Source organism: Odocoileus virginianus, chromosome 1, assembly GCF_023699985.2.
Source record: "Odocoileus virginianus isolate 20LAN1187 ecotype Illinois chromosome 1, Ovbor_1.2, whole genome shotgun sequence".
NCBI lineage: Eukaryota > Metazoa > Chordata > Mammalia > Artiodactyla > Cervidae > Odocoileus > Odocoileus virginianus.
The window spans coordinates 680,175-707,963 of NC_069674.1; the positions used below are offsets into that span (position 1 = coordinate 680,175).

Here is a 27,789-nt window from a genome sequence, read left to right on the forward strand (position 1 = left end):
GAGCCCTGCAGGCCGGTGGGACCTGTTCTGTCCCTCACAGGGCCTCCCCAGGTGGGCAGGGTGTCTTCAGCTGCCACTTGGCACATTGAGGAGAAAGCACGGCTTCTCTGAGCTTCAGCTTCTGCTCAGGCCGCTGGCTGAGGAGGCTGTGAACCAGGGCCTGTGGATCCAGGGCCGTGGATCCAGGACTGTGAATCAGGAGTGGAAGAACCCAGAGGCCACGTCTGCACAGACACATCAGAGCCTCGTGTTCCCTGGGGCTGGAATCCCACCAGCTCCCCCCCTCCCCAGCTTCATGTACACAGCGGGGTCCTGCTGGCTCGAGTTTAGTCAGATCGGGAGGTGGTGGTCTCCTCAATCACAGCCACTGATTCAGTGGTGACCCTTGACCTTGAACCCCTCTCTTCTGGGGGGAGGCAACCTGTGGGAGGCAGCTGGTTCCTGCGGCTTCATCGGTGAACAGTTGCATGTGGGAAGGAGCCCTGTCCTGCTAGAGGCATCCATGGTGAGGCTGGAGGAGCAGGCTGGCTGCCCCGGGAGCTCCGAACCCTACATGTTTCTCTGGACAGGCAGCACCCTCATGGAGGGGGAGGCGGTGGCCACCTGGCCCTGCTGGCTGCCTTCTCTCCTGGGAGATCCGGCGTGGGGGCACCACCCATGGAGGTGCCTTGAGGGAGGCCGAGCCTGGCCAGGCAGCAGACACAGCACCTTGCCTCTCCCCGAAGAACAAAAATTACTCCTAATTACATGCAATTAGCTATTTTAAATTATTAATGGTGGTGAAAGAATGTGTCTATTCAACAAGTAATTTGTGGTAATTTTTAGTAATTGAAAGTGGTTTCTAGCAATTAAGTCCTAATTTAGTGCATTTTCGGGTGATGCTTTTTTCCAGGGGTGCCTCTGAGTTGCATTGCTGGGCCTTTTCTCTAGGCACTTTGTTCAGTAAATTTGTTGGGTTGGGCATTTGGGGTAGCTAAGTAACCGGGGTCTGGGAGAGGAAGTGGGAACAAAGGGTTGACCCTGGCCAATACAGGACAACAAAGGTCCACCTGGTCAAGGCTGTGGTTTTTTCCAGTGGTCACGTATGAATGTGAGAGTTGGACCATAAAGAAAGCTGAGTGCTGAAGAATTGATGGTTTTGAACTGTGGTGTTGGAGAGGACTCTTGAGACTCCCTTGGACTGCAAGGAGATCCAACCAGTCCATCCTATAGGAAATTAGTCCTGAATATTCATTGGAAGGACTGATGCTGAAGCTGAAGCTACAATACTTTGGCCACCTGATGCAAAGAGCTGACTCATTGGAAAGACCCTGATGGCTGGGAAAGATTGAAGGTAGGAGGAGAAGGGAAGACAGAGGATGAGATGGTTGGATGGCATCAGCGACTCATGGACATGGGTTTGGGTGGACTCCGGGAGCTGGTGATGGATAAGGAGGCCTCGCGTGCTGCGGCTCATGGGTTTGCAGAGAGTCGGACGCGACTGAGTGACGGAACTGAATTGAACACAGGATCCCCCATGGAGCCCCCCTCTTAGTTTGTGCAGAGTCACTTATGGTGCTTGGTCTACTGAGGAGCCCAGAGTGGCCCTTGGAGCACCTGCTCGCCGGGTCCCAGGATGCAGGCCAGGGTGGCCTCTGGCCCTCTGGATGGCAGACTGGAGCTGGGCAGCCCAAGGGGCCAGGTCTCCTTGCCGTCTTCGGCCTTCACTTTCCGAACCGAACCCCCTGCTCTGTGGTGTGGGGAGAGCTGGGCCAGTGAGGGCAGGAGGCTCCAGTTTCACCAAGTCAGCCTGCTTGAGGTGGTCTGCATGTGGACGGCAGGCAGGAGACCACCTCTGTCGACTGAGAGGGGACCTCATCCCCAGTGAACTCTGCCCCTCCTTTGTCATGTGGCAGATAAACATTCCGAGTAAAGTCTTCAGAAATGAAATGACTTGGGTTCCTCTGGAAACCTTGCAATCTGATCATTTTAACCGAGACGATGTCTGTGTCCTGGGTGGAGGTTGAAACATGAGTGTGGTTCCTGCCCACCCGGGTTTATTTTCTGTAGATGGGTGGGACCAGCCTCCAGAGACCAGAGATGAAGGGCACCCATGTTTACACACGTTTCTTTCTCCTAAGCTAACCCGGGGCCAGGGTGACCCTTGCTCTCCTGGACAGCCACTCTGTTCATGGGACCAGCGGTGCCCTGGGCTTGGGGCCACTGCCCCCCCCCCCACGCAGATGCCGGCACCCCCGCCACCCCAGCGTGTCCAGGCCTCCCACCGCGTCTTCCTCTGGTCTTTCAGATTCCTTTGCCAAACCCACAAGCCACCACTCCCTGGAGCCCCTCAAGTCCAAGTCCACAGCCGCTGCAGGAAGTCACGGCGGGTCTTACCTGGCTCAAGCAGTGGGGTTCAAGCTTCAACCAGATCCCGGCCCTCTTTATAACAAGTATTTTGTAATACTCCCTTTACTACCCTGAAATAAAATTAATAATAGCACCCCATCACACAAGAATTTAAAACTGAACTACTGTGATGTAGAGGACAGGCAGGGGAAAACCGAGTGACGGTGAAGCAACACGGGCTTGGATCTGTGCTCCTGCGCACAGTGGGGCCAGGGGTGGGGGAGGATGCCTGGCACCGACCTCTGGGCCAGCGTGCTCCTCTGGGGGCCGGGGGTGCAGCCCTGAGTCTGAGTTGTGACGGGGCCCCAAAGTGAGGAGCAGAGATCGACACTGCGTCCTGCAGGCTGCAATCCTGCCCGAATCTGCAGAGGGTGACCAGGACCCCAGGGAGCAGGTGGGGTGGGTCTGCCTCCTGGTGGCTCAGGGATGCCTGAGAGCTGAGGCAGGGTGTCCTGGGAGGGCCTCGGGGAGGCTGAGCTCCCTGTGGGGTGGAGGCCGGCCCTCAGGTCTTCTCCCACTGGCCGTCTGCCCTCGGGCCTGATGCCGGAGACACAGTGCCTGGCAGTGTGGGCGGTTACCTGGAGGCTGGCAGAGGCCGGGTTTACCAGCGAGGGCATCGTGTTCACACCAGCACGAGGCCTCCAGGACGTGGAGAGGCCCTGGCACCCGCCCGTTTCCTGGGTCGCTGAGAGCCGTGTCAGCGGTGTTTTCAGCTCATGTCAGCCAGTCTTTCCCAGGGGACACCTGCCTGCATGCATCGCCTCAGGCAGAGTGGCTGGCATGAGGGAAGCAAGGGTGGTGGGATCCCCTCCCTGCAACCGTGACTAGTGGGAGGGGAGGGCTGCAGGTGACAGCAGGGTGGGGGGCTCGGGGGTGACCAGCAGGCTGACAAGTGAGGTGACAGCGGGGTGGCCAGCAGAGTGACCAGTAGTGATGCATCGGGTCCTCTGTCACTCGTCCTGACTCTGCTCCACGCCTTTCCAGTTAGCGCTCGCCATCACACCCACCGGCTCCCAGGACGGCCTCCCTGGGCACTTGTGAGCGTCACGTCGCAGCTCGCGAAGGCAGGTCTCATTGCAAAGGGCCCCCTGGCCCACAGCAGCGACTCCAGGTTCCTAGCGCCCAGCAGTCAGAGCTCGGGTTTCACCCCTGGTGTCGCTATGCAAGCCTCGTGCGCCGTGTGTCATGTCCCCTGGATTCTGCCATGGAGGTGGGACCGTGTGCCAGAGTGGGGGGCACGGTGGGGGTGGGGAAGGATGGTCTGACCTGGGGAGCAGGGCTCTGTCTTCCAGCAAACCTGCTGAGTGTCTTGGTGACCAGGCCTGTACGCAGGATCTGTGACAGGGTCCCTCCACACTTCTGCCGAGTGACACTTCCAAAGTCAGTCAAATTGGATGCACTTGGTGTCCTGCCCCATAGACGTTTAAGGGTCCTGCTGGTGGAATCTGTTGCACCAGCTTTCCTGTGACTTTTCCGCAGAGGATGCGGCGGTCAGGAGCAGGAAGTAATTCTGCAGCAGGGGCCCCGCCAGCAGTGTGAACCAGAGCCCAAGGCTTGCTGCGGAGACGGCGGGTGCCTCGCCGGGCTTCCCTTGCTGCCCCGGGTCGTGTGCAGTGCTGAGCACCGAAAAATGCATGTGATGAAGTCGTTAGAGCTACAATATCAGTGCGACCTTAAGTTTTGGCAGGACAGAGAGCAAGGGGAGGGGGAAAGGACCGTGGGACCGGTGTCTGTGTCCAGGGAGGGCAGTGAGGGCCGCGCTCTGCCTGGAGCTGCCCCCAGTGCGCCGTCCTCCGCTCCGAGACGGGCTGCCCTCGGGGCTCCAGCCTCATGTGTACAGCCCGAGTGGTCCCGATGGAACCCCCCCCCCACCTCCTCTTAGACTCTCTGCGTCAGAGGGTGGGGCGCTCCTGGCACCTGGAGCTCTGTGACCCGGAGGCCGTGGCCTCTGTGCACACACCCACCGGCCTGCCTGAAGACGCGAGGGCGCGCGAGCCCTCCTGGGGTGTCGGGCGGGGCTGAGGTCCTGCTTCCAAGTGCCTCTGCCGCAGCGGGCCCGGAGCTCTGCAGTGCGGGCCCAGCCAGAGGCCGGCGCCACCCTCCCAGGTCCCCGTGGCTCCTGCCGGCGGAGCGTGGGGCGAGCTCGCGGCGAGGCGCCGGCATTTCTGAAGCTTGTCAGTGAAGGGGCTTCCTGGGTGAGGGCAGGCGGAGGCTGTGGCGGGTGGGGTGTGTCCCGTGTGAACCGTCGGAAGGAAGCGTGGGAGCGAGCGAGGCAGCTTTGCTGCCGCACTTCCACCCTCAGCAGCCGGGGAGACTGGAGGACGCAGGGTGCGGGCGGGCAGGCCAGTGCGGCGAGGGCAGGCCCACTCCTGGTTCACAGCGGGTTGCGGCCACCACTCCCTGTGACAATTGGGGCCTGTTTTCCTTCCCTTTGGTGTGGCCGATGAATGAGATCTTTTAAAATCTGACATCTTTGGCTCCACTTTTGAATGTTGCCGTTTACGATGACGCTTAGAGCCCCTGCGCTGTGAGTTCAACCTTCACAGATAACAGCGTCACCGCCGCTCTGACGAGAGGGCGCCGTCCCTGGCCGAAACTGCGAGGCCCCCTCGGAGCCCTTCACTGCGCAGTCAGGCACTGCCCACGCTTAACCCGACACCTGGTTCCCTCCTGCCAAACGCCGCTGAGCCAGGAAGGTGCCCGAGGCCCAGGACACGCCAGCTGCGTGCCTCCTGGAGACGTGTCTGAACCACCACCCGCTGTCCGTTCCCCTGACCGACAGAGCTCCTGGCACCCGCCGTGTGGGAGCGCCTGCCCGAGGCTGCCCGTGCCGCCTGTCCAAGGCCACGTGTGCCCATGTGACCCCCCCCACCCCACATGCCTGGCAGGACCCTGGGCCGCCCGGAGGGTGGGAAGCCTCAGCCAAGGCCAGAAGACAGTGCTCCATGCCCGCCCCGGGGCTGCAGGGAGTTTCCCCTGCAGAACAGCCAGTGGGGCCTGGAGCCGGGGCCCCAGGTCACAGCCAGGACCACCATCCACTGCCCTCTGAGGAGCCGCCACAGAGCGGCCCCTGCTGTCAGAGGGAGCACTCCGGGGCAGAGGGCTGCTCCGCTGGGAGGAGTGCTCTTGGCCCAGGGGCGTGCCGGGCAGAGAGCCTGAGGTTTGCCAGGGGGGCTGAAGCAGAGGCAGCCTCTCGTCTGCCCGCGGTAAGAGGGTGGGAGACGGGGCTGTCCACACAGGGAGAAGCAGGATGGAAGCAGGCGTGGGACCCACCGGTCCCCTAGCGCTGTGAGGGAAGCGCCCAGGGTGGACGGGGCCCTGGTTGGGCGGAGGTCAGGCTGCGGAGGGTGTGCTGGGCACCGTTCGAGGGCTGCCTACCCGGAAGGCTCGTGTGTGGCACAAGCCGCCTTCAGAAATCGGCAGTCTGCAGTTGAAGAAGGGGTTGGAGCTCTGGTGCAGGCAGGAGTCCTGGGGAGAGGCCTTCCCCCCACCCCCCGCCTGTCCCGATGGGATTTGGCACCGTGTCAAGTCTCCATCTGGAGGCGGCCTCTCATCTGGACTGTCGTCCCTGAACTCACCTCCTGCCGCCCTCGCCTGCCGGAGTCTGCACAGGACGTGCTGGGCAGCCTTCCTGCCCTGAGCAGGCCCAGGGAGGCCCTGGTGTCCCTGGGATCATGAGCATCCAGCGCCAGGTGTGGCCTCTGTGTGCACCATGTGCAGTAAGAGCCCAACAAGCGGGCACGCCTGGAGCGCAACGCGACTTCACACACGAGTGTCGGCAGCTCGTGCAGGAACTATGCACATCTGGCTTCTGCACCGTTTATTCATTTCCATCGAAATGCACATAAAATGCAATGTGTGCTTTACTTCCTCTGCTGAGTTGGGTGATTTTATTCCCCACGTGGGAGGTGGTGCCCTCTGAGAAGATGACTGTGCCTGTGCATGGTGACACGTTATTGATGGGGGCAGCGGTGGCAGGGGGCCAGAAATTGGGACAGAGTCACCTCTGCAGCGTCTAGCCTCCTTCCCCTTCTCCCTCCCCAGGATGTAAAACGTGAGGGTCGGAGGGTAAGTGTGCGGAGGCGAGACCTGGTCTGACTCCAGAGAGGGAACCCAGCGTCGGTCAGCTGGCCAGTGGGTTGCCAGTCCCTATTAGCCGAGTGAACAGCTGTAGGACCTGCTGGGGAACCTTGGCATCGGGTCAGCTGTACTCACACGTTTCTGAGCATTTGTGGAATCAGTGTGACCACACCTGGTGCGGGAGAGGCTCCCAGCTGGACGGCAGGGTCCCAGCCAGGGAAGGGGAGCCACGTGTGCTATGGCTGTGTGCACCAGTGTGTGCATCTCTGTGTGTGCCCCTGTGTTTGTGTGTGCCCGTGTCTGTGCACAGGTGTGTGTGCACAAGTGTGCATGCACCTGTGTCTGTGTACCTGTGTGTGTACAGCTGTGTGATTGTGTGTGCATCTGTATGTGCACCTTTGTATGTGCACTGGTGTGTGTGCACGCGGGTGTGTGTGCACCTGTGTGTCTGTGTGCCTGTGTGTGTACAGCTCTGTGCATCTGTGTGGTTGTGTGTGCATCTGTATGTGCACCTTTGTATGTTCACTGGTGTGTGTGCACTGGTGTGTGTGCACGCGGGTGTGTGTGCACCTGTGTGTGTGCATCTGTATGTGCACCTTTGTATGTGCACTGGTGTGTGTGCATGCGGGTGTGTGTGCACCTGTGTGTCTGTGTACATGTGTGTGCACAGGGGTGTGTGCACGCATGCGAGTGTGTCTGTAGGTCAGGAGAGCAGGGTGGGGAGGCGGGAGCCCGGGGGCCCTGCGGTGGTCACGTCAGCTGTCGGGCCTGAGGAGACAGCCCCCGCCCCATCAGCCTGCAGGTCTCGGGCTCTGAGATGCTGGGCCCTCAGTGCCACATGCCTGGGAGCAGTGAGCCTGGGACTCCTGGGGGTCGGGTGTGAACTGCGGTGGGTTTGGGTTTGAGGTGGTGTGTGCTGTGAAGGCCCTGAGTGCTGTGTGTGGAACAGGCTTTTCCTTAAACAGTGGAAAACCCACAGAATATTCAAAAGGCAGAGGACAGCCAGGAGGCCAGATCCGAAACCTTTCCTGTGTCCTGGTCTGTGGGAGCGCTGGGGAATGGCCTGAGTCCGGCCTGTTCCGCCATTCTGTCGGTCCCACCTCGGGCTCCGCTCGGCCAGGCTGCGGGGCCCCAGCCTCTCTGCCCTCCGCCCCTCGTCCCTGGCCTCAGCCCAGCACTCCACGAGTGTGCCCGGGCCTCCACAGGGACTCTCTGCGGGGTGGGAAGTGTCTCTCAGTTCTGCACACTGCTCCTCTTTGCTGGCTGACGTCTCCCTAGTCGCGGGGGCTCCCTCAGGCACTGCATGGGCCCCTGCAGCCAGCCTTCCGCCGCGGCTTGCTCACAGCCCTGCCCTCGCTGCATGGGCCCCCAGCAGCCAGCCTTCCGCCGCGGCTTGCTCACAGCCCTGCCCTCGCTGCATGGGCCCCCTGCAGCCAGCCTTCCACCACGGCTTGCTCACAGCCCTGCCCTTGCTGCATGGGCCCCCTGCAGCCAGCCTTCCGCCGCGGCTTGCTCACAGCCCTGCCCTCGCTGCATGGGCCCCCTGCAGCCAGCCTTCCGCCGCGGCTTGCTCACAGCCCTGCCCTTGCTGCATGGGCCCCTGCAGCCAGCCTTCCGCCGCGGCTTGCTCACCGGCCCTGCCCTCGCTGCATGGGCCCCCTGCAGCCAGCCTTCCGCCGCGGCTTGCTCACCGGCCCTGCCCTTGCTGCATGGGCCCCCAGCAGCCAGCCTTCCGCCGCGGCTTGCTCACAGCCCTGCCCTCGCTGCATGGGCCCCCTGCAGCCAGCCTTCCGCCGCGGCTTGCTCAGCGGCCCTGCCCTCGCTGCATGGGCCCCCTGCAGCCAGCCTTCCGCCGCGGCTTGCTCACCGGCCCTGCCCTCGCTGCATGGGCCCCTGCAGCCAGCCTTCCGCCGCGGCTTGCTCACAGCCCTGCCCTCGCTGCATGGGCCCCCAGCAGCCAGCCTTCCATCGCGGCTTGCTCACAGCCCTGCCCTCGCTGCATGGGCCCCTGCAGCCAGCCTTCCGCCGCGGCTTGCTCACGGCCCTGCCCTCGCTGCATGGGCCCCCAGCAGCCAGCCTTCCATCGCGGCTTGCTCACAGCCCTGCCCTCGCTGCATGGGCCCCCTGCAGCCAGCCTTCCGCCGCGGCTTGCTCACAGCCCTGCCCTCGCTGCATGGGCCCCCAGCAGCCAGCCTTCCATCGCGGCTTGCTCACAGCCCTGCCCTCGCTGCATGGGCCCCCTGCAGCCAGCCTTCCGCCGCGGCTTGCTCACAGCCCTGCCCTCGCTGCATGGGCCCCCAGCAGCCAGCCTTCCATCGCGGCTTGCTCACAGCCCTGCCCTCGCTGCATGGGCCCCCTGCAGCCAGCCTTCCGCCGCGGCTTGCTCACAGCCCTGCCCTCGCTGCATGGGCCCCCAGCAGCCAGCCTTCCATCGCGGCTTGCTCACAGCCCTGCCCTTGCTGCATGGGCCCCCTGCAGCCAGCCTTCCGCCGCGGCTTGCTCACAGCCCTGCCCTTGCTGCATGGGCCCCCTGCAGCCAGCCTTCCGCCGCGGCTTGCTCACAGCCCTGCCCTTGCTGCATGGGCCCCTGCAGGCAGCCTTCCGCCGCGGCTTGCTCACCGGCCCTGCCCTCGCTGCATGGGCCCCCTGCAGCCAGCCTTCCGCCGCGGCTTGCTCACCGGCCCTGCCCTTGCTGCATGGGCCCCCTGCAGCCAGCCTTCCGCCGCGGCTTGCTCACAGCCCTGCCCTCGCTGCATGGGCCCCCTGCAGCCAGCCTTCCGCCGCGGCTTGCTCACGGCCCTGCCCTTGCTGCATGGGCCCCCTGCAGCCAGCCTTCCGCCGCGGCTTGCTCACCGGCCCTGCCCTCGCTGCATGGGCCCCTGCAGCCAGCCTTCCGCCGCGGCTTGCTCACAGCCCTGCCCTCGCTGCATGGGCCCCCAGCAGCCAGCCTTCCATCGCGGCTTGCTCACAGCCCTGCCCTCGCTGCATGGGCCCCCAGCAGCCAGCCTTCCATCGCGGCTTGCTCACAGCCCTGCCCTCGCTGCATGGGCCCCCTGCAGCCAGCTTTCCGCCGCGGCTTGCTCACAGCCCTGCCCTCGCTGCATGGGCCCCCAGCAGCCAGCCTTCCATCGCGGCTTGCTCACAGCCCTGCCCTCGCTGCATGGGCCCCCTGCAGCCAGCCTTCCGCCGCGGCTTGCTCACAGCCCTGCCCTCGCTGCATGGGCCCCCAGCAGCCAGCCTTCCATCGCGGCTTGCTCACAGCCCTGCCCTCGCTGCATGGGCCCCCTGCAGCCAGCCTTCCGCCGCGGCTTGCTCACAGCCCTGCCCTCGCTGCATGGGCCCCCTGCAGCCAGCCTTCCGCCGCGGCTTGCTCACAGCCCTGCCCTCGCTGCCTGTCCTCCGGGCTGCTCAGCCCCTTGCACTGCGTCCTCCAGGCAGGGCCCACCTGTCCCTCTGGGCCACCCCCTCTGCAGCTTACAGAAGCGTGAGCTGTCTAGCTTGACCGGGGGCTCCCTGCCCAGATGCCCAGGTTCCCGCTGGAAGGAAGCGGCTCAGAGGACTTCCTCCCATTCACCCCGAGGGCGCTGGACCGCCCAGCTGACCCGGAGGAGCTGCGGTCTCGGCTCACGCAGTCAGAGCTGTGTTCCTGGCTCCCTGTCCCCTGCCCGAGCGTGCTGGCCCTTGGACTTCCTAGGCTGCTCCGCCCCCTCCTCCTCTGCCGAGGAGCGCAGGGCGGCCGGTCGGAGGCTTTGCTGTCGACAGGCCGGCCAGCAGCACAGCCGCAGCTGCAGTGCCTGCGGGTGAGAGTGCTTCTGGGCCACGGGCCGCTCGGTCGTGGCGAGGTGTTCCGGAGCCTGTGGGAGCACACCCTCTGGAGTTGCCACCTTCCTGGGCTCTGTCCACCCAGACGCTGGTCTCTCTGGTCCTCAGGAGAAGTCATACCCGGCTGGACGCACGGTTTCTCTACCACAATGTACGAGTGCTCGCATCACTATGTGTTACTGACAAAATATTTATAAAGCAAAATTTTGTGTATAAAATCTTATTTCCCTGTGGAATTATCTAATAAAATTTGAGCAGTGCTGAGGAGGCAGTCTTGCAGGCAGTGATACGGTGGACAGGGGAAGGCAGCATCCTGGCCCTGTTGGTATTTGCTCGACTTTGCTGGGTTTAGAATGTCTGGTGGATGCACACATGTGCGCCTCCAAGCCTCATGGATGGACAGACAGGCATCTTGTCCATCAGGCATATAGGTGTTCTGTTTCCACCTGCAGACTCTAATCCCCAACACATGTGTGCACATGCACACACACAAGCACAAATGTGCACACACGCTCACACGCAGACAAAAGTGAACACAAACACATGCAGGCACACACACGTACACACACACACATGCAAACACACACATGTGCACACACACGTGCAAACACACACGTGCAAACACACACGCAAATGCACACATATACACACGTGCAAACACACACGTGCAAATGCACGCATACACACACGTGCAAACACATGCATACATACGCGCAAACACACACGTGCAAACACACGCATACACACACGTGCAAACACACACACGTGCAAACACATGCATGCAGACACTCCCACACAGCCGTGTCTGCTGTCTGGCAGAGGTTGAAGGGGTGCATCATGCTCCTCCCAGTGAGGATCCCCCACCATCTGTGTTTAGAAGAGGGGCTGCGGGGAGGTGCTGGGCCATAACGGTGGGGGAGAGAGCCACTGGGTGGCGTTTCTGAAAGTCTGGGCTCGGGTGGGTTTGCGATCAGGCACTAAGGCAGAGAGAGTGGAGAAGATGCTGGGTGGGACATGTGGCAAAGTCGCACAAGGAACATCAAATGAGAAAGAATCAGGGCCAGTTCTTGATAAACCTACTTGAAGGCGAATTATATGTGGGGTCTCTCAACAGGTGGCTGGTTTCTGGAAGCAGGGTTAGTGGTCCACTTGGAAAGTAAAAGTTTCCACATAAATGACTCAGATGGGAAAGAGCAAGTGGAAAGTAGCCATAATAAAAACGCATGATGTTCAGCACTGCTGGCGTCTGGCTAAGGCAGCGCTCGGAGGAAGAGTCGTAGCCCTCACCGCCCACGGTGCTTTGCAGGCAGGGGCGCTTCCAGGTGAGCGGAAGGAAATCCAGTGGTGGGCTGCAGTGCAGGACGTTCTGCTCTCCCCTCACAAGGAGGCTGGGAGTAAACGTCTGTTAACCGGGCCACGATATTGATTCCAACCCAGACTCCTCATTCAGAACTCCTCCAGAGTTCTCAGCATATCAGCTCTTCTTTCCCCAACTTCTCACCCTATCCTTGTTACCTAACGACCTCAAATGCCTCCTGCAGTCCAGGCATCACATCTGTAATGAAAGAGGAGGACCAGAGACAAAAGGAATTTTCCTTGAGTGGCTCCTTCCTTTCACAGCCAAGGAACTAAGTTCCACCCCAGCCCAGCACACCCTCCCTGGGTGGACTCCCATCTTTTCCAGTGGTCAGAACTGGTCACCTCTGACCCCCAGGTGCGTGGTCAGTTCTTCTAGCCCTGATGGGAGTAGTAAGCAAGGCCCAGGTCGGCTGTGCACAAGTGTCCTCACGATGCCTGAAGCAGAAAGGCTGGGAAAATGAGTGAAGCACTTATTAAGAAGTTAGAGAAAGGAGACACACTCAGGAAAGATAAGAGGTAAACAAAGACAAAGGAGACAAAGCAGAAACTAATGGGTTAAATACAGAAAGCCAGTAAAAACTGACGAATAACATTAAGAGCCAGTTCTTTGGGGAAAAAGAACAAGAAAATAGGTGCTGGCTAATCAGGAAAAAAGAGAGAGAACACAGATAAACAGAATTAGATGCAAAAAGGTAGATGATTAGAACAAAAAGTGAGTGCTCTGTAGAAGCAAACAGATACATTTAACATCTGAGCAAAATAAAAACGTTATTAGATCTGATCACAGAAGGTGGGGGCTACCTGAACAGGGCACCGGTAGTGGGAGAACAGCCAGTCACACAGCCAGCCCCACCCCTCTCCATCAAGGGCCAGACTAGTTGGTTTCACAGGCAAATTACTTCAGATCTTCAAGAAATGGACAGTTTCACTGCTATGTGAACTATTCCAGAGTAACTTCTTAGAGAAACAGAGTCCAGAAATAGACTAAAATATGTATGGACTTTGAGTCTGATGAAGATAGGTTTTTAAAACAAGTCAGTTCAGTTCAGTCACTCAGTCGTGTCTAGCTCTTTGCGACCCCATGGACTGCAGCATGCCAGGCCTCCCGGTCCATCGCCAACTCCCGGAGCTTGCTCAAACTCATGTCCATCGAGTTGGTGATGCCATCCAACCGTCTCATCCTCTGTCGTCCCCTTCTCCTTCTGCCTTCAGTCTTTCCCAGCATCAGGGTCTTTCCTAATGAGTCGGTTCTTTGCATCAGGTAGCCAAAGTATTGGATAAAGATAGGTTTTTAAATCAACAGATAGATTGGACAAAGATTTTAAATCAACAAGAAGAAGACAAATTGTTCAATAAACTGTGTTCTAATTTTTGGGGAAAAAGTATTTGAATTCTTATTTCTTTCAATAAAAACAACTTTGGGAAGGATCAATAACTTAAATGAAAGTGATAAAAAATGCCATAGAAGAAAGCATGGTGAACTTGATTTGTATCATGAAGCCCCTTTTAAATTGTGATGCAAATCTTGCTGCTGCTGCTGCGGCTGCTAAGTTGCTTCAGTAGTGTCTGACTCCGTGCAACCCCTTAGATGCCAGCCCACCAAGCTCCTGTCCCTGGGATTCTCCAGGCAAGAACACTGGAGTGGGTTGCCATTTCCTTCTCCAATGCGTGAAAGTGAAAAGTGAAAGTGAAGTCGCTCAGTCGTGTCCGACTGTTAGCAGCCCCATGGACTGTAGCCCACCAGGCTCCTCCATCCATGTGATTTCCCAGGCAAGAGGACTGGAGCGGGTGCCTTCGCCTTCTCTGGATGCAAACCTTAAGCAGCCATAAATGGAAGGAGTAATAAATTTGACTTTATAAAACTTTTAAAAAATTGGATGGAAAAAATATCATAAGAAAAGTCTCAAGACACATGTGACTGGCAAGAGCTAAACTTCTGTGTATGTTACACCTCATATACGTGGGTGCAAAGGGCACAAACCAGCTGGCAGAATGGCCCTGGCCGTGAGCAGGAGGCCTGCAGAAGCAGGCGTGCGAGCCGGCTGCAGACATGAGCCCCCAGCCTCACCGTGATTAGAGAAATGGGCAAAGCGACGCCCAGAGTCCCCACTTAGTGAGGCTTTTGCTGGGGCCCAGTGCCCGGAGAGGTGGGGAGACGCGCCCTCACTCGAGGCTGGTGGGAATTTAAATCACAAGCTTTCTGGGAGGAGAGGCCGTCATTGTCACTTCTTTACAAGCTCATGTGCCTTTGGACCAGCGTCCCTGCGTGTCCTGCAGTGGGCCTGCGGGCGTGCAGTTCTGGGCGCGGTTGTGGCCGGAGCTGAGCCAAGGGTTTGTGGCAGCTGGCGCTCCTGCCGGGGTGCTGTTCAGAGGACCGCTGCATCCCTCAGCAGGCTACTCATCCCTCCTGCCCCCAGCAGGCTGGCGGGGCCCCTTTGCCCCCCTGCCCGCCCCTCCTCTGCAGGCAGCAGGCAGCCGTGCTGGGCCCGTCTCCCCCGACTCGGCCTCTGACAGCCTAACCCATGTGTTTCATTTAGGCTCATCCGAAGTACTTCTTCTGACCCCGAGTCTGGGCCAGGCTGCAGGGACAGCCTCTGCTGGAAGCGGGGCCTGCCCCTGCCGGTGACACACGCCTCTGTTCTGCCCTGGTGTCCACCGCAAACTCCCGGGTTCAGGGCTGGTGGAGCCACGATGGGTGGTCAGGGTTCGGATCCCAGATGGGCTGTGTGGGGCGTTGCTGGAGGAGGCCTGGGGCCGGCGTTTCTCCCAGCGGGTGGCTCTCTACGCACCCTGAGCAGGACAGCTTGGCGGGGCTTGTTCTGAAGGGTCAGCAGTGCCACACCCCCAGACAGAGGCTCCTGCACCCAGGGGGCAGCTTGGCCGTGTGTCCAGCGGGGCAACCTGGGGACCCTGTGGGGGGGACAGCCTGGTGACTGTGTAGGGGGGCAGCCTGGTGACCCTGCAGTCGGGGGGCGGCCTGGTGACCGCGTGGTCGGGGGCAGAGCACGCCTTGGACAGCCACGGCCTCTGGGAGGCAGGGAGGCTCTGCAGGACTCGCAGAGCTCAGCACTCGGGACCGAGGGCTGGCTCATCAGCGTCTGTGAGCGGAAGGTCCCAGAGGCCAGCTGCAGGGCCTGAGGCGCAGGGCTCCAGGGGCGTGGCCTGCCCCCTCCTCTGCCAGGCTCCCCAGCAGCCCCTGCCCCCTCACCCTGCCCTCACCACCCACCCAGAGCGGCTCAGGGCCCAGGGCCCTGGGTGAGAGGAGACACCGCCTTTGGGCCGCTCAGGACGGCCCTGCCGTGGCTGGTCCAGTGCGTCTGGGTGCAGGGGGTGACACGAGGCGGTGACTGAGGACTGCCTGGGGAGGAGACCAGGGCGGGGGCCGGGCAGGCCCGGGGCCACCGGGAGGACGGGCTGGACGTCCAGGCGGGGAGGGACGTGGGCCCACAGGCAGCGGCGGCTCGCCAGGCCCTGCGCACTCTCCCCTCTGCTGCCCCGAGTGGAGCCGGCTGAATTCGCCTGTCCGCAGCCCCTTGTGGTGCTGGTCGACGTGCTTCCGATCTGGGAGGACCTCCCTGCCCTGAGGCGGGCTCCTCTCGAGGCTGCCCTGAGTGTGGACCTTCTTTTTCTCCAGGAGCTCAGCCCCCCGGGTGCTGAGCACCTTCAAACAGGGCAGGTCCGCGTGTCTGTGCTCCTTCTGTGCTCTGACCTGTAGGACGCTGGGGGGGCGGGTCACACAGGCCCCAGTGTTTCTCCCAAACATGCTCCGGTGGAACCCCATTCATGGTGTTCTTCTGGTGGGGAAGTCACAGCCTTGAGCGAGTTCGCTGTGTGTGCATGCGTGTGCACGCTGAGCCTGCATGTAGCAGTGCTCATGTGTGCACACATGCTGTGTATATGCATGTGTGTGTTTTGTGCATGTATGCGGCATGTGCATGCGTCTCACATGTCGTGCATGTGTGCTGTATGTGTACATGCGTGTGCACATGTATGTCACATCAGGCATGTCTGGGCTCCCGTGTGAGGTGCTGGATACTCTGACACTGGGCGTCAGGAATGGACAGGGCCCTGTGGAAGGAGAGGCTGGAGGGTGGTGAGCAGGAACACGCAGGAAACAGCCTGAGCACTGGGTTTATATCCTCAGGTTATCCTAGCAGGAGCCCACATCTCAGGGGTTTCCCTGTCACTCAACAATTCTTGCTTCTTACTTGTTTTGGGATCTGTTTTGCTAGACAAAGTAGGTTTGTCTGTGAAATAAGTGTCGGGGCTCAATGAAGGTGAAATACTTGGTTTTCCAGGAGCAACGGTGACTGAGGTCGCCTCCTCTGCCCTTTGGGGAGCTAAACCCACACCCTCTCCTTCCCTAACGTGGGGTTTGGGCCGACCGTGCCTTTGGGCAGCGGTGAGTCTGTGCTCCTCTGAAGCCCCCTGTGGTGCTTGGCCTTGGGATGAGTCCTCCCCGGGGGGTGGGGGGGGGTGGGGGGGTGTGAACCAGCGGTGACGTGTTTGCAGCTGGCCCAGCCCCCTTTGAGCCGTTTTCTCGGTGTCTGCCTCCTTTTGCAGCTTCTTCAGCACTGAGCAGTGGTATTCGCAGATCCTACCCTTGGACCCGTCAGCCGCCGCGGGTGGGAGCAGGGCCAGCAGGCAAGCTGTGCTGTGCTGACCGGGCTGGACGCCACGCGCAGGGGGACAGCCTGCCCCAGGGGCGGTCTCAGGACATCCCGGTCTGTGCAGGGCTCTTTGTAGAAGCAACACATGTGCCTGGAATCATGGGAGCCGCCAGGGAGCGGGGCGGGTGCTGTGTGCGGCTCCTCCCTCCCTCCTTTCTAAGAGTCCTGTGAAGCAACAGCCTCACAACTGAGCAGCTAGCGAGCTCACTGGTGGCCGATGACCAGGCCCGCTCTGGGTACTGGCTCAGCCTGGGCGCCTGTGTACGCCCGGGTTCAGGTGCCTAGACATGACAGGCCTGACCGAGGAGGTCAGTTGATGGGAGCAAAGATCATAAGTTTATGCTAAATTCTCCCGGCATTAGCGCTCGATGTGTATTTGAAGGGCTTGGAATAAGGGGTAGGATGCTTCTGCACAAGTTCATTCCATGCAGGGGAGCTGTGCCCTCAGCTTCTCTCTGGTTCTTGGGTCATGAGGGGGAGATCAGGGATGCCGGGTCAAACGGACCCCTACCCAGCGCACCTCAGTTCAGGGAAGAAGGGCAGGCCTCCCTGAGGGGGCGGCGTCCATCCGGGCAGCGGGTTTGTCTGTCTCCTGTCTGGGCAGCGCCGTGGGAGGGCAGGTTTGGGGCAGGCAGAAGCCCGCCTTGGGTCTGCATCACCCACCTTGTTTAGGGAGCTTGTGCTGTTTTCCGGCCAGCGCTTCCCTGGATCAACTGCCCAGCATCCCTGGATTTCAGGCTCAGCTGTGACCACACCCTGATCCCTCCTGTCCTCTGTAGCCTGCCCAGGGCCCATGGCTGGGGCTGGGCTCAGGGCTTGCGTCCCTCGAGATGGTTGGGGGAGGGGAGCATCGTTTGCTGCTGTAACTTGTGTGGAGGTGAGGGTGGGGGGCAGCTCTGCCCTGCGGGGCTCCAGGAACTGTGCGCAAGTAAGTGAGGAACAACAAAGGCCAGTCCACCCGCGCGGAGCTGTCTGTTCCCACCGCCTGGCCCACCCGGAGACGTGGGGGTGGGGCTGTCATTGGGGCCAGGGGGCCAGCCCGGCCCCTGCCCTGGCCCAGATTTTGCAGTGGACGCGGCCGCGAGGCAGATGTGCTGGAGCTGGTGGGCTGTGGGGTCCAGGCTGCAGAGCCCCGCCTAGGGGCTAGGCTGCTGGGGTTGCCATGGCAACAGAGACGGCTCAGGCAGGTGACAGGACCTTGGACTCAAGCCTCCTCTCACGTGGGGCACAGGGGTCCTGCGAGGTGCCCGGGAGCCCAGACCACGGAGTCGTGGCCCTGGCGTGGATGTGACCCTCGGCCACCTGCCCCGGACCAGCGTCCGCAGCTCACACCATCCTTAGGTGTGTGATCAGGCCCGGGACCCACATGCTCACCTTGCTCACTGAACATATTCTGCCTCATTTCACTCTGGGCCCCAGATGGGGCGGAAGCTGCTCACAGTCTGGGGGCCAGAGATCCAAGGTCAGGGCGCCCCACTTCATCCCTGGCGCGGAGGCGTTTTGTTTTGCAGACCGCGCGTGCCCTCCCTCCTGATAAGCCGGCAGGGGGCGTGGTCCTCTGCTGCTAAGGGCGCCGGTCCCACCAGGCGGCCTCCACCGAGGCCTGGCAGAACCCTCAGCCCCTCCCCCAGGCCCCGCCCCCGGGACACCCCCCGGGGCTGGGCTTTAGCACGTGGACTTGGGGTCACAAGCCTGCAGCCCATGACTCCTGTTTCTCTTCATCGCTCACCCTAAGGAAGCTGCCTCCAGGTCACAGGAGACCCCCACTGCACTGGGCCTCCACACGGCCATCTCCAGAGCCCAGGCACACTGTCGTCTGCGCACGCTGGTGCCCTAACCCCTTCCCATAAGTGCGGACTTTAACTTCTGTGGGTGTCTGTATTGTGCTCCATGTACCAGTGCGGGAGCCCTGGGTTCGATCCCTGGGTCAGGAAGACGCCCTGGAGAAGGAAATGGCAACCCACTCCAGTGTTCTGGCCTGGAGAATCCCGTAGACAGAAGAGCGGGCTACAGTCCATGGGGTCACAAAGAGTCGGACACGACTGAGTGACTTTTGCTCACTCCATGTACAGAGGCAGGATGAGTGTGTTTTAAACAAGTCTAATAAAGCCGTCTGTCTGCGCCCGAGCCTCGCCCGCGTTGTCCACTTGTGCCGTGTCCTGACCCGGCACTGTCTGTGCACCGCAGAGGCAGCATTGTGCAGACTTAGGGCGCAGGGAGGCGGCATCCCGACCGTCTTCTGCCTCTGTCGCTGGACCTCGGCGTGGCTGAGATCGTGTTTCCCAGGCGGGCTCTCTGGGGGAGTCGGGTGGGGGCCTGCTCAGGGGGTACTCGCGGTGCCAGGCGGTGGTGACGGGAGCCCCGTCAGGCGCGAGTCCTGCGCCCACCCCTCCTGTGCAGCCTCCGGGTCCTGCTGGCAACCGGGCGGGTCCGTCCAGGTCTCAGGAGAACCGGAGGGGCTGCTGTGCGCTCGGCGGGCCCGCCCAGCAGGTCCAGTCTGGGGCTCCTCGGGTTGGCCGCAGGGGGCTCCCTTCAGAGGCTGCAGTTCTGTGTCGAGGGACCCGCTGGATCAGGCTTCTCGGATGAAGCTTCTCTGCTGGGGCTCAGGCTGGGGCTCTGACCCCCGAGGAGGACGTCGCCAGCACCCGTCTGGCCACACGCCCAGCCCATGACCGAGCGCGGCCTGGAACCTCGCGCCGCTAGGAGCTGCCTGTGGGCGCCCGACAGCGCGGCCCGCGGGCCGGGACGCGGGGGCGGGGGCTGGGGACGCCTTGGCGAGCTCACACTCCCCCACGTGGGTCCCCTCCACTCGCCGTTTCCATGGGTAGCTCAGTTACATGGCGGCCACGTGGGGGCATGAATGAAACACGTTTGGTCTGCTCGCTCGCTTGTGGCAAACATGAGACGGTCCTTTTACACGCGAGGAAGCCGCTCACCGGAAGGGCGGCGCCCCTGCTGGAGCCTGCAGCCCGAGGCGAGCAGCCTCCTTGCTCCTCCTGCCCCTCCGCCCCTTGGTCTCACTCGGGAGCTCCCCTCCCCCTCCCCCTCCTCCCCTCCCCCTTTGGTCTCCTCCCCCTCCCCCTCCTCCCCTCCCCCTTTGGTCTCCTCCCCCTCCCCCTCCTCCCCTCCCCCTTTGGTCTCCTCCCCCTCCCCCTCCTCCCCTCCCCCTTTGGTCTCCTCCCCCTTCTCCCCTCCCCTTCCTGGTCTCACTCCTCCCCTCCCCCTTTGGTCTCCTCCCCCTCCCCTCCCTCCCCTTCCTGGTCTCACTCCTCCCCCTCCCCCTCCCCGCCCCTCCTCCTCCTGGTCTCACTCCTCCCCCTCCTCCTCCCCGCCCCTCCTCCTCCTGGTCTCACTCCTCCCCTTCCTCCTCCCCGCCCCTCCCCCTCCTGGTCTCACTCCTACCCTCCCCCTCTGGTCTCCTCCCCCTCCCCTCCCTCCACTTCCTGGTCTCACTCCTCCCCCTCCTCCTCCCCGCCCCTCCCCCTCCTGGTCTCACTCCTCCCCTACACACATAGACGTCCTGCTCAGAATATTGTTATGGCTCTGTGCTGCGTGCAGAGACTGCCAGACGTCCTGGTGTGGTGTCCAGGCCCCCTGTGGCCTCACCCCGACCCTCCGGCCCCTCCTCTGCCCGGGCTGGACTTACATTCTTGCCCACCGCATCCCGCCCTGGCCCGGCTGTTCCATTTCTGCTCAGCCCCTCTCCGTCTGTTAAATTCTATGTATCCTTCCAACGTTGGCTCAAATAGCACTTTTCTCTGTGTAGTTTCTCCCAGTTCCCCATCCTAGTGAGTCTCTCCGTGTCTCTTATTTTCCATAGGTGTTTGCTGATAACTTTATTGTATAGCCATCACAGTTCATCTTGAATCCTCGCTGACTGTGTTCTCATCTGCATCAGTATTAGACTGTAAAGGGTCAGGGGTCAGGCGTCCTGGCTGGCCTCTGGAGCGCCTGCCTGCGGTGGACCACAGCGGAGGTTACGAACGTTACGTGAGTGAAGTCACGCGGTGTGTAGCTGTTTTGTATTGGCTTTTTTCACTCGGCAGAATGTTGTGGCTCTGGCTGTGGTTCCTCCCTTTTGCTCACTGGCTTGTTGTTATTGCTGAGAACTAACTAATCCACAGCGCGACAGACCTGCTTGATTCAGCCTCACTCCCCGGGCAGCATCTGGGCGATTTCCAGGTTGTTGTTCAGTCGCTCAGTCCCGTCTGACTCTTTGTGACCCCATGGACTGCAGCATGCCAGGCTCCCCCGTCCTTCACTACCTCCCAGAGCTTGCTCAAACTCATGTCCATCGAGTCCATCCAACCATCTCATCTTCTGTCGCCCCCTTCTCCTCCTGACCTCAATCTTTCCCAGCATCAGGATCTTTTCCAACGAGTCGGCTCTTCACATCAGGTGGCCAAAGTATGGAGCTTCAGCTTCACCATCAGTCATTCTTTCCAATGAATATTCAGGACTGATTTCCTTTAGGATGGACTGGTTGGATCTCCTTGCAGTCCAAGGGACTCTCAAGAGTCTTCTCCAGCACCACAGTTTGAAAGCATCAATTCTTCTAGGAGTTTTTTGTAGGTTCATTGGAATTCTCCATGTGGAAAATTACATTATCTGGAAATAGGTACAGTATTGTTTCTTTTTCACATGTGTGCCTTGTATTTCCTTGTCTTGCCCTATTGCACTGCTGAGAACTTTTAGCTCTGTTGCGATCAGTGCTGAGAGAGGCCGTCCTCGCCTCATTCCTGATCCGAGTAGGAAGGGTTCTAGTTTCTCACCATTAGGTACAATGGCAGCTGTAGGGCCTGTGTGGATAGATGTTCATTACCAAGTGGATAAATATTCATCATAAAAAGGTGTTGAAGTAATTGATTTACTTTGTATTAAACCAGTCTCGCACCCCTTTAATAAACCCCATGCTGTGTAATTATTTTCATATATTGCTGGATCTTGCATGTTAATATTATCTTATGGATCTTTATGTCAGTATTCATGAGGGATATTAGTCTTCAGTTTTCTTTTTCTTTTTTTCTTGTGGTACAGTGTTTGTCTGCTTTTGGTTCAGGTTAATATTAGCTACATAAAGTTAAATGGAAACTTTTTCCTCCTTTTCTATTTTCCAGAAGGGATTCTGTAGAATTCATATTGATTCTTCCTTAAATGTTTGGTAGGATTATCCAGGGAAATCATCTGGGTCAGGAGATTTCTTTGGGGGAGGTTTTAAATTAAGAATTCAATTTTTCTAACAATTATAGGGCTATCAAATTATCTGCTCCATACTGAATGAGTTGTGGTGGTTTGTGTGTTCACGGGATGGTCCGTTTCATCTCAGTTGCTTTGTTTGTCTGTGGGCTCATTTGTTCCATGTGAGTCTGCAGAGTCTATGCTGCTGTCCCTGTTTCACTGCTGATGACTCTTTGTGACTGCCCTCCCTTTTTCGTTGTCAGTCTTGCTAGAGGTTTGCCAATTTTACTGATCTTTTCAGGGAAGCAGCTTTTGTTTTCACTGATTTCTCTATTTTTAAATTTCAGTTTTATTGATTTCTTCTCTTTCCTTCTTTCTACTTATTTGGGCTTATTTTGCCCTCCTTTTTCTAGCTTCTTCATGGGGGAATTCAGATGATTGATTTGAGACTTTTTAATCTAAGTAGTGCTAAAAATTTCACTCAGTGCAACTTTAACCATGCAGCTTTAAACACAGATTTTGATATGTTGTATTTTCATGTTCACTCAGTTCAGTGTATTTTCCCCTTGGATTCTCTTTGACTTGTGGCTTAGTTAGAAGTGTTGTTAAAGTTGCAAGTGTTTGGAGACTTTTCTTGTTATGTTTATGTTATTGATTTCTAGTTTGCCTCCATTGTGATTTTGATTCTTTTCATTTTGCTGAGTTTTATTTGTGTTCCAGGACGTGGTCCACCTTAGTTGGATGAAGGTACTTGAAGGAAGAAGGGCACTTGAGACCATGAGAATGTGGAAACTTTTGTCAGTTTCTGCTGCTATTTGCAGCCCTGGTGTTCGGTGCATATGCGTTTAGAATTGACACATCTTCTTGGCAAATTTACCCTTTCATCCTTATATTATGTCTGTGTCCCTAGTAAGTTTGTTTGTTTTGAAGACTAGTTCATCTGCTATTATAATAACTACTGCTATTTTTCTTTGATTAATGATGTTTTTAAAATCCTTTTACTTCCACTCAAATACTGGAGTGAGTTTCTTATAAACAGAATATAGAATATGCCTTTTTAATCCACTCAGTGTCTATCTTCATTGGTATACTTAACCTATTTATATTTAATCTAATTATTGATTTATTAAGACTTAAACTCTTATTTTTTGTTTTCTACTTGTTCTATTTTATCTGTATTCTTTTTCCTACATTACTTTAGGTTAACAGTTTTTTACAAATCCATTTTAATGTATCTGTAGATTTACCTGTTGTTAACCTTTTTAGTGGTTGGTATAGATAGTACATTATATATACAAAACTCTCACAGTTTACTGGTGTCATAATTTTACCATTTTGAGTGGGGTATAGGACCGTTACCTCCCTTTATGATTCTTCCCCTTATTTTTTTATAATTATTTTAAATATTTCCTCTGCATATACTGAGGAGCTCATCATAAGTGTGACCGCATTGCTTCAACGGTCAAACATGCCTTAGAAAGCTCAGAAGAGGGAAGCTCATCACATTTACTCCTATTATCAGGCTTTTTTCCTCCTGGATGTTCCAAGGTCCCTTCTGTCATCACCTTATTTAGAGAAGCTCCTTCAGCAGGTCTGCTGGTAAAGTAGGCTCTCATTTTCACTTATCTGAGAATGTCTTCTTTGCCCTGTCATTCCTAAACGGTACTTTTGCCAGGCATCTGGATTGGCCGCCTGTCAGGATTCTGGATTGACAGCTTCTTCTTTTAGCTCTTGAAAAATGTCATGTGATTTTATGTGGCCTCTGTGGTTTCTGATGAGAAATCCTCTGTTGTTTGAATTATGTTCCCCTTGTAGGTAAGGCATCATTTCTCTGGCTATGTTCAATAATTTTTTTTTCTTTGCATTTAGGTCTCAGAAGTTTAATTATCATGTGTCTTGGAGGCGATTTGGGTTTATCCTATCTGGGCTGCTCAGCTTCTGGGATCTTTTGGTTTATGTTGTTGCTGTTGTTCAGTCAGTAAGTTGTGTCCAACTCTGTGACCCCATGGACTGCAGCACGCCAGGCTTCCTTGTCCTTCAGTGTCTCCCAGAATTTGCTCAAACTCATGTCCACTGAGTCGGTGATGCCATCCAAGCATCTCATCCTCTGTCGTCCCCTTTTCCTTCTGCCTTCAATCTTTCCCAGCATCAGAGCCTTTTCAAATGAGCTGGCTCTTTGCATCAGGTGGCCAAGATATTGGAGTTTTATCTTTTCCCAAAACTGAGAAATTTTCAGCCATTATTATTATTATTTTTTGAGTGCTTTTTCAGCCCTGCCTTCTTTCTCCTCTCTTTCTGGGACTCTGATGACATTACCTTAGGTCTTTTGTTATAGCCCCACAACCAGAGGCTCTGTCCTTTTTTTTCAGACTGTCTTCTCTCTGTTGCTGGAATTGGGTGATTTTTATTGTCCTCCCTTCCAGGTCCCTGATTCGCCTCTGTCCCCTCCATCCTTCTATAAAGTGCATCCAGTGCACTGTATATTTGGTTATTGTATTCTTAGTTATAACATTTTCACTTGGTCCTTTTTATATTTATTTCTTTACTGAGAATCCCCACTTTTCATTTGTTTTCTAGAATGTTCGTGATTGTTCCCTGAAGCATTTGTATCACGGCTGTGTTACATCTTTGTCAGATAAGACCAACATCTCAGTGTTGGTTTCTGCGGAATGTCTTTTTTTCAGTTTGAGGTTTCCTTGGTTTTGGCAAGCGTGGTTTTCTGTGGAAACCTGGGCATTTTGGTGTTACATTATGAGACTGCAGAATTCATTTAAACTTGTGCCTGGCTGCCTTTCCTGGCACTGCTCTGCCGAGGTGGGTGGGGGCTCTGTTGCTGACAGTGGAGGTAGAAGCCCAGGTGCCCCCCGGAGCTCTTCGGACCCCCGAGGGACGGCTCCTGTCCTCATTGCTGGGCAGTGGGGTCGGTGGGAGTCTGAGTCCCCGCTTGGTCTCCATGGGGCCCGCGGAGGTGCAACCCCCCAGCGGGGAGGGAAGACCCCTCCCCGTCAGCTGCTCTGTCGACACTGGCAGGGTCCCTGCGGCCTCAGGAGGAGGGCTGCAGCCCGCTGTGGGCTTCTGCGGTGCTTGGCGGGAGTGGAGCTCTTCTGTCTGCAGCTGCTCGGGCGCCCCTCTCCTGACCCTCTCACTGGAGCGAGGTGGCTTCGCTGGGGCCTGGCTGGTACCTGGGCTGCTGGTGACTCAGCTCCAAGTCTGAGGTCACAAGCCAGGGAGGCCCCGGGGGCCCAGCACCTGTCTCTTGGCCCTGGCCGTCTGCCTTCCGTGCTCTCAGCTGCCCACGTGTGCTTTCCAGGGACCGTCTCTCCTGGGGACTCATCTCCTCTCCTGGGGACACCCAGCCCCTGAAGCTGCACCTTCCTCTGACTTTCTACCCAAGCGCCATTTCTGCCCGCTCCGGGGACAGCTGAGCGGGCTGGCCTAGGGGTTCAGCGTTCTTCTCACGGCCCATACAGACCCCAGACTTGGCATGACTTAGGCTTTTGTGCTCTTCAGATGAAAATATTGTTGAAGTTCTGTTATTTAAATTTTAAAAATGAACTTTTTTCCACCGAAAGTTCTGTTTGTGCTCTTGACTCCTTCTGTTTCCTGGTGGATATTAACACGAAGACCAGACTCCGGGGAGTAAAACCAGGCCTGTTTTCTGGGTCTGAGGTGCTAGATATGACGCTCATGTTGCAAATGTGCTCCAACTGTGGGTCTTCTGGGAATGGGCCAGTGACAGCCACACGAGCACATTGCATGTGGGTGCTTTCTCGCCGTGTCTGTCACGTGGAGCATGCGTGCAGACAGTAAGCGTGACTGGAGCAAGGCCGGCGGTGCCTGTGGGGCTGCTGGTCTCCCTGCAGCGGCCTCCCCCGAGTCGTCAGGGTAGAAGCTGAGCCGCCCGCGGCTGCACTTCCTGCAGGTCCCGCTCAGGATAAGGCCACGGGCTTCTGAGGCTTAGACGTGATCCAGCTGTTTGAATCTTGCCATTCATAAATTTTAAAAAATGTTAGATTTGCATTTGAAAAATACTGAAGTGTGTTCATGAAGGCAGCTTATGTGCAGAACGTTCTAATTCTGCCCAGAATAAGTGTTCTCAGTGAGCTGTGGACCTTCTTGCTCCGCGCTCACGCACACACGCAAGCAAGCACAGCCATCCTGATGCGAAGATTTTTGGTAATGTGTTTTTGTACAGGGCATAAAAATATATCTCTGTAATTACATGATATTTAGTGATTAGATAATTATGGATAATTGCATGGGGTAGTTCTAAGTGCTAAAGTGTTACCATAAGATCTAAAATGTACAAATTGCATAATAATTATTCTTGGGAGTTATTTGGTAATTCTGAGCATAATTATCATGTGATCTGCAGTGCATGTAATTAATGCATAAGCACATGGATTTTGCCTTCACAACTACTTCGCCCTTGTTATAAAGCTCTTTGTCATAACATTTGAGTGTTAAATATAATGTAATTGGCTCCCAGATACAGTACATTAAGCCCCATGATAATTGCTTTCATAGTAACAATAACCCTTATTTCACTTCCAACGTGTGGCTCTTAAGCAGGTCAGGGTTGTGAGGAGCAAGCGGCCAGGACGTGGTGGCCGTGAGCAGGCAGAGTGGCGCTGAGCGCTGGCCACTGGCGCGCTGTTGGGTGAGGAGCCCTCCTGTGGCCAGGCCTCCCCGGGAGGAAGGGCCGCGCCTTCCCCGTGGCCAGAGTCTGTCTGCTGGCCACCGGCGTACCTGCTGTCCAGCCCGGCCCCGCCCCCCCATGTTCTTTATATAGCAAAGCGCCCACCAGTTTCTGGTCTAGGGCGGAGGGCTGGGGTTTGATCAGGAGAAGAGCTCGTAAGAAACCTCAGAGAGGGACTTGACTGATTGGTGAGGTTGCGGGAAAGCACCCAGAATAGCAGCAGGGGCTCGGGGACTCAAGCAGGGTCTCTGGCTCGGCCTCCACGCTAACGCAGTACCCACCACTCTCTCTCCAGGTCTCACGTGGCAGGATGACTACACCCAGCGCGTGATGGCCCGGGAACTCGCCAGCCTTCCCCAGACCTACCCGCGCCACCCCGAGGCGTCCAGCCCCGCCAGGTAAAGCGGACCTGTTCGTGTCTCGTCACTGGCCAGTGCCCACCAGCCCGCTCCTTGTTTCAGGGAGCGAAGAACCCCCTCTTTCTGGTGGAGATGGTCTGGGAAGTTGGGATGTGGGGAAGGGGCAGACGGGACTCACCCCGCCCCCAACCATGGGGTCCTGGCCCCGGGGAGGGTGTGAGGGGGACCCTCCCACAGGGGGCTGATCTCACCAATGGACGTGCCCAAGGGTCCCTCTCCCTTCCCGGGACCCTTGGAGAGTCTGCGTCTCCAGAGCCTTGGTTAGAAGCAGGAAAGTCCAGAATTCTCATTTCCCAGTAAGAAATATTCAGTTTAGAACAAAAAGCAAATTAAACCACAGAAGCTGCGTCGGGCCCCCAACATATCAGCCTGTGAGAGCCAGATTTGTTCCACCTTGTTGTCTCCGCACACGTGCGGAGGGTGTGGACCCTTTGCCCACTCATGCGGGAGGACCCAGGCCTGCGGAAGGGAGGCATGGCCCACAGGCCGCTGACCGTCCGCAGCCCCGGGTAGAGTCATCCCAGTGCAGAAGCGTCCAGCCTCCACCTTCCTGCTCGGTCCGTCCAGCAAAGGGGCAGCCAGGCCGCGGGGTCCTGCGCAGTAAACGCGCCAGACATGAGAGCACGCTCACCGAGCGGCCCTCCCTGGCCAGGCCGTGCGCTTCTTGAGGGTAGGAGCTCTGCCTTGTCATCCCTGCTGGCCTGGTGAGCTTCATCAGCGAGAACCTGCCTCTGGAGTCTGTTCTGGGAAAGTAACACTCAAAAACCAGTCAGGCTGTCCGTTTTCATCTGGGTGCGTTCACACTCTTGGCGCTGGTCTTTCAGCAACACGTAGGCGCTTCACACAGCCTGCGGCACCTTCCTGCAGGGTGACGAGGCTCCTGAGCGGGGTGCACCGTCCCAGGCAACCTCGGACTCCACCCAGAAGGTGTTTCCAGAGAGAATGGCCTGAGAAATCAGACAAGGACAACACCCAGGTCGCCACGTTCTCACCAGGGCTGATGCTGTCATTAAAAACAACTGCCCGTTTGCTATGAAAAATAACGCGGCTTTTTTAGATTACAAGTGAGATGAAAAGTTTAAAAATACACATATGGAGAGGTTGGGGTTTTCTATATGAACTTCCTGTACATGATCTCTGTCCATATAGAAGTGTTTCTATATGTTCCTGTGCT

The 27,789-nt window shown here is 57.6% G+C and overlaps 1 protein-coding gene across 6 annotated transcripts in view; it reads left to right on the plus strand.

Moving 5' to 3' along the window:
* The window catches only part of PTPRN2 (protein tyrosine phosphatase receptor type N2), a 606,878-nt gene that overhangs the window by 167,330 nt on the left and 411,759 nt on the right, over positions 1-27,789 (plus strand). For all 6 annotated transcript variants that reach the window (XM_070478762.1, XM_070478639.1, XM_070478844.1 and 3 more), the window contains one exon: positions 26,492-26,594. In XM_070478762.1, the coding sequence (XP_070334863.1) occupies positions 26,492-26,594 (103 nt within the window). The remainder of the gene's footprint in view (positions 1-26,491; positions 26,595-27,789) is intronic.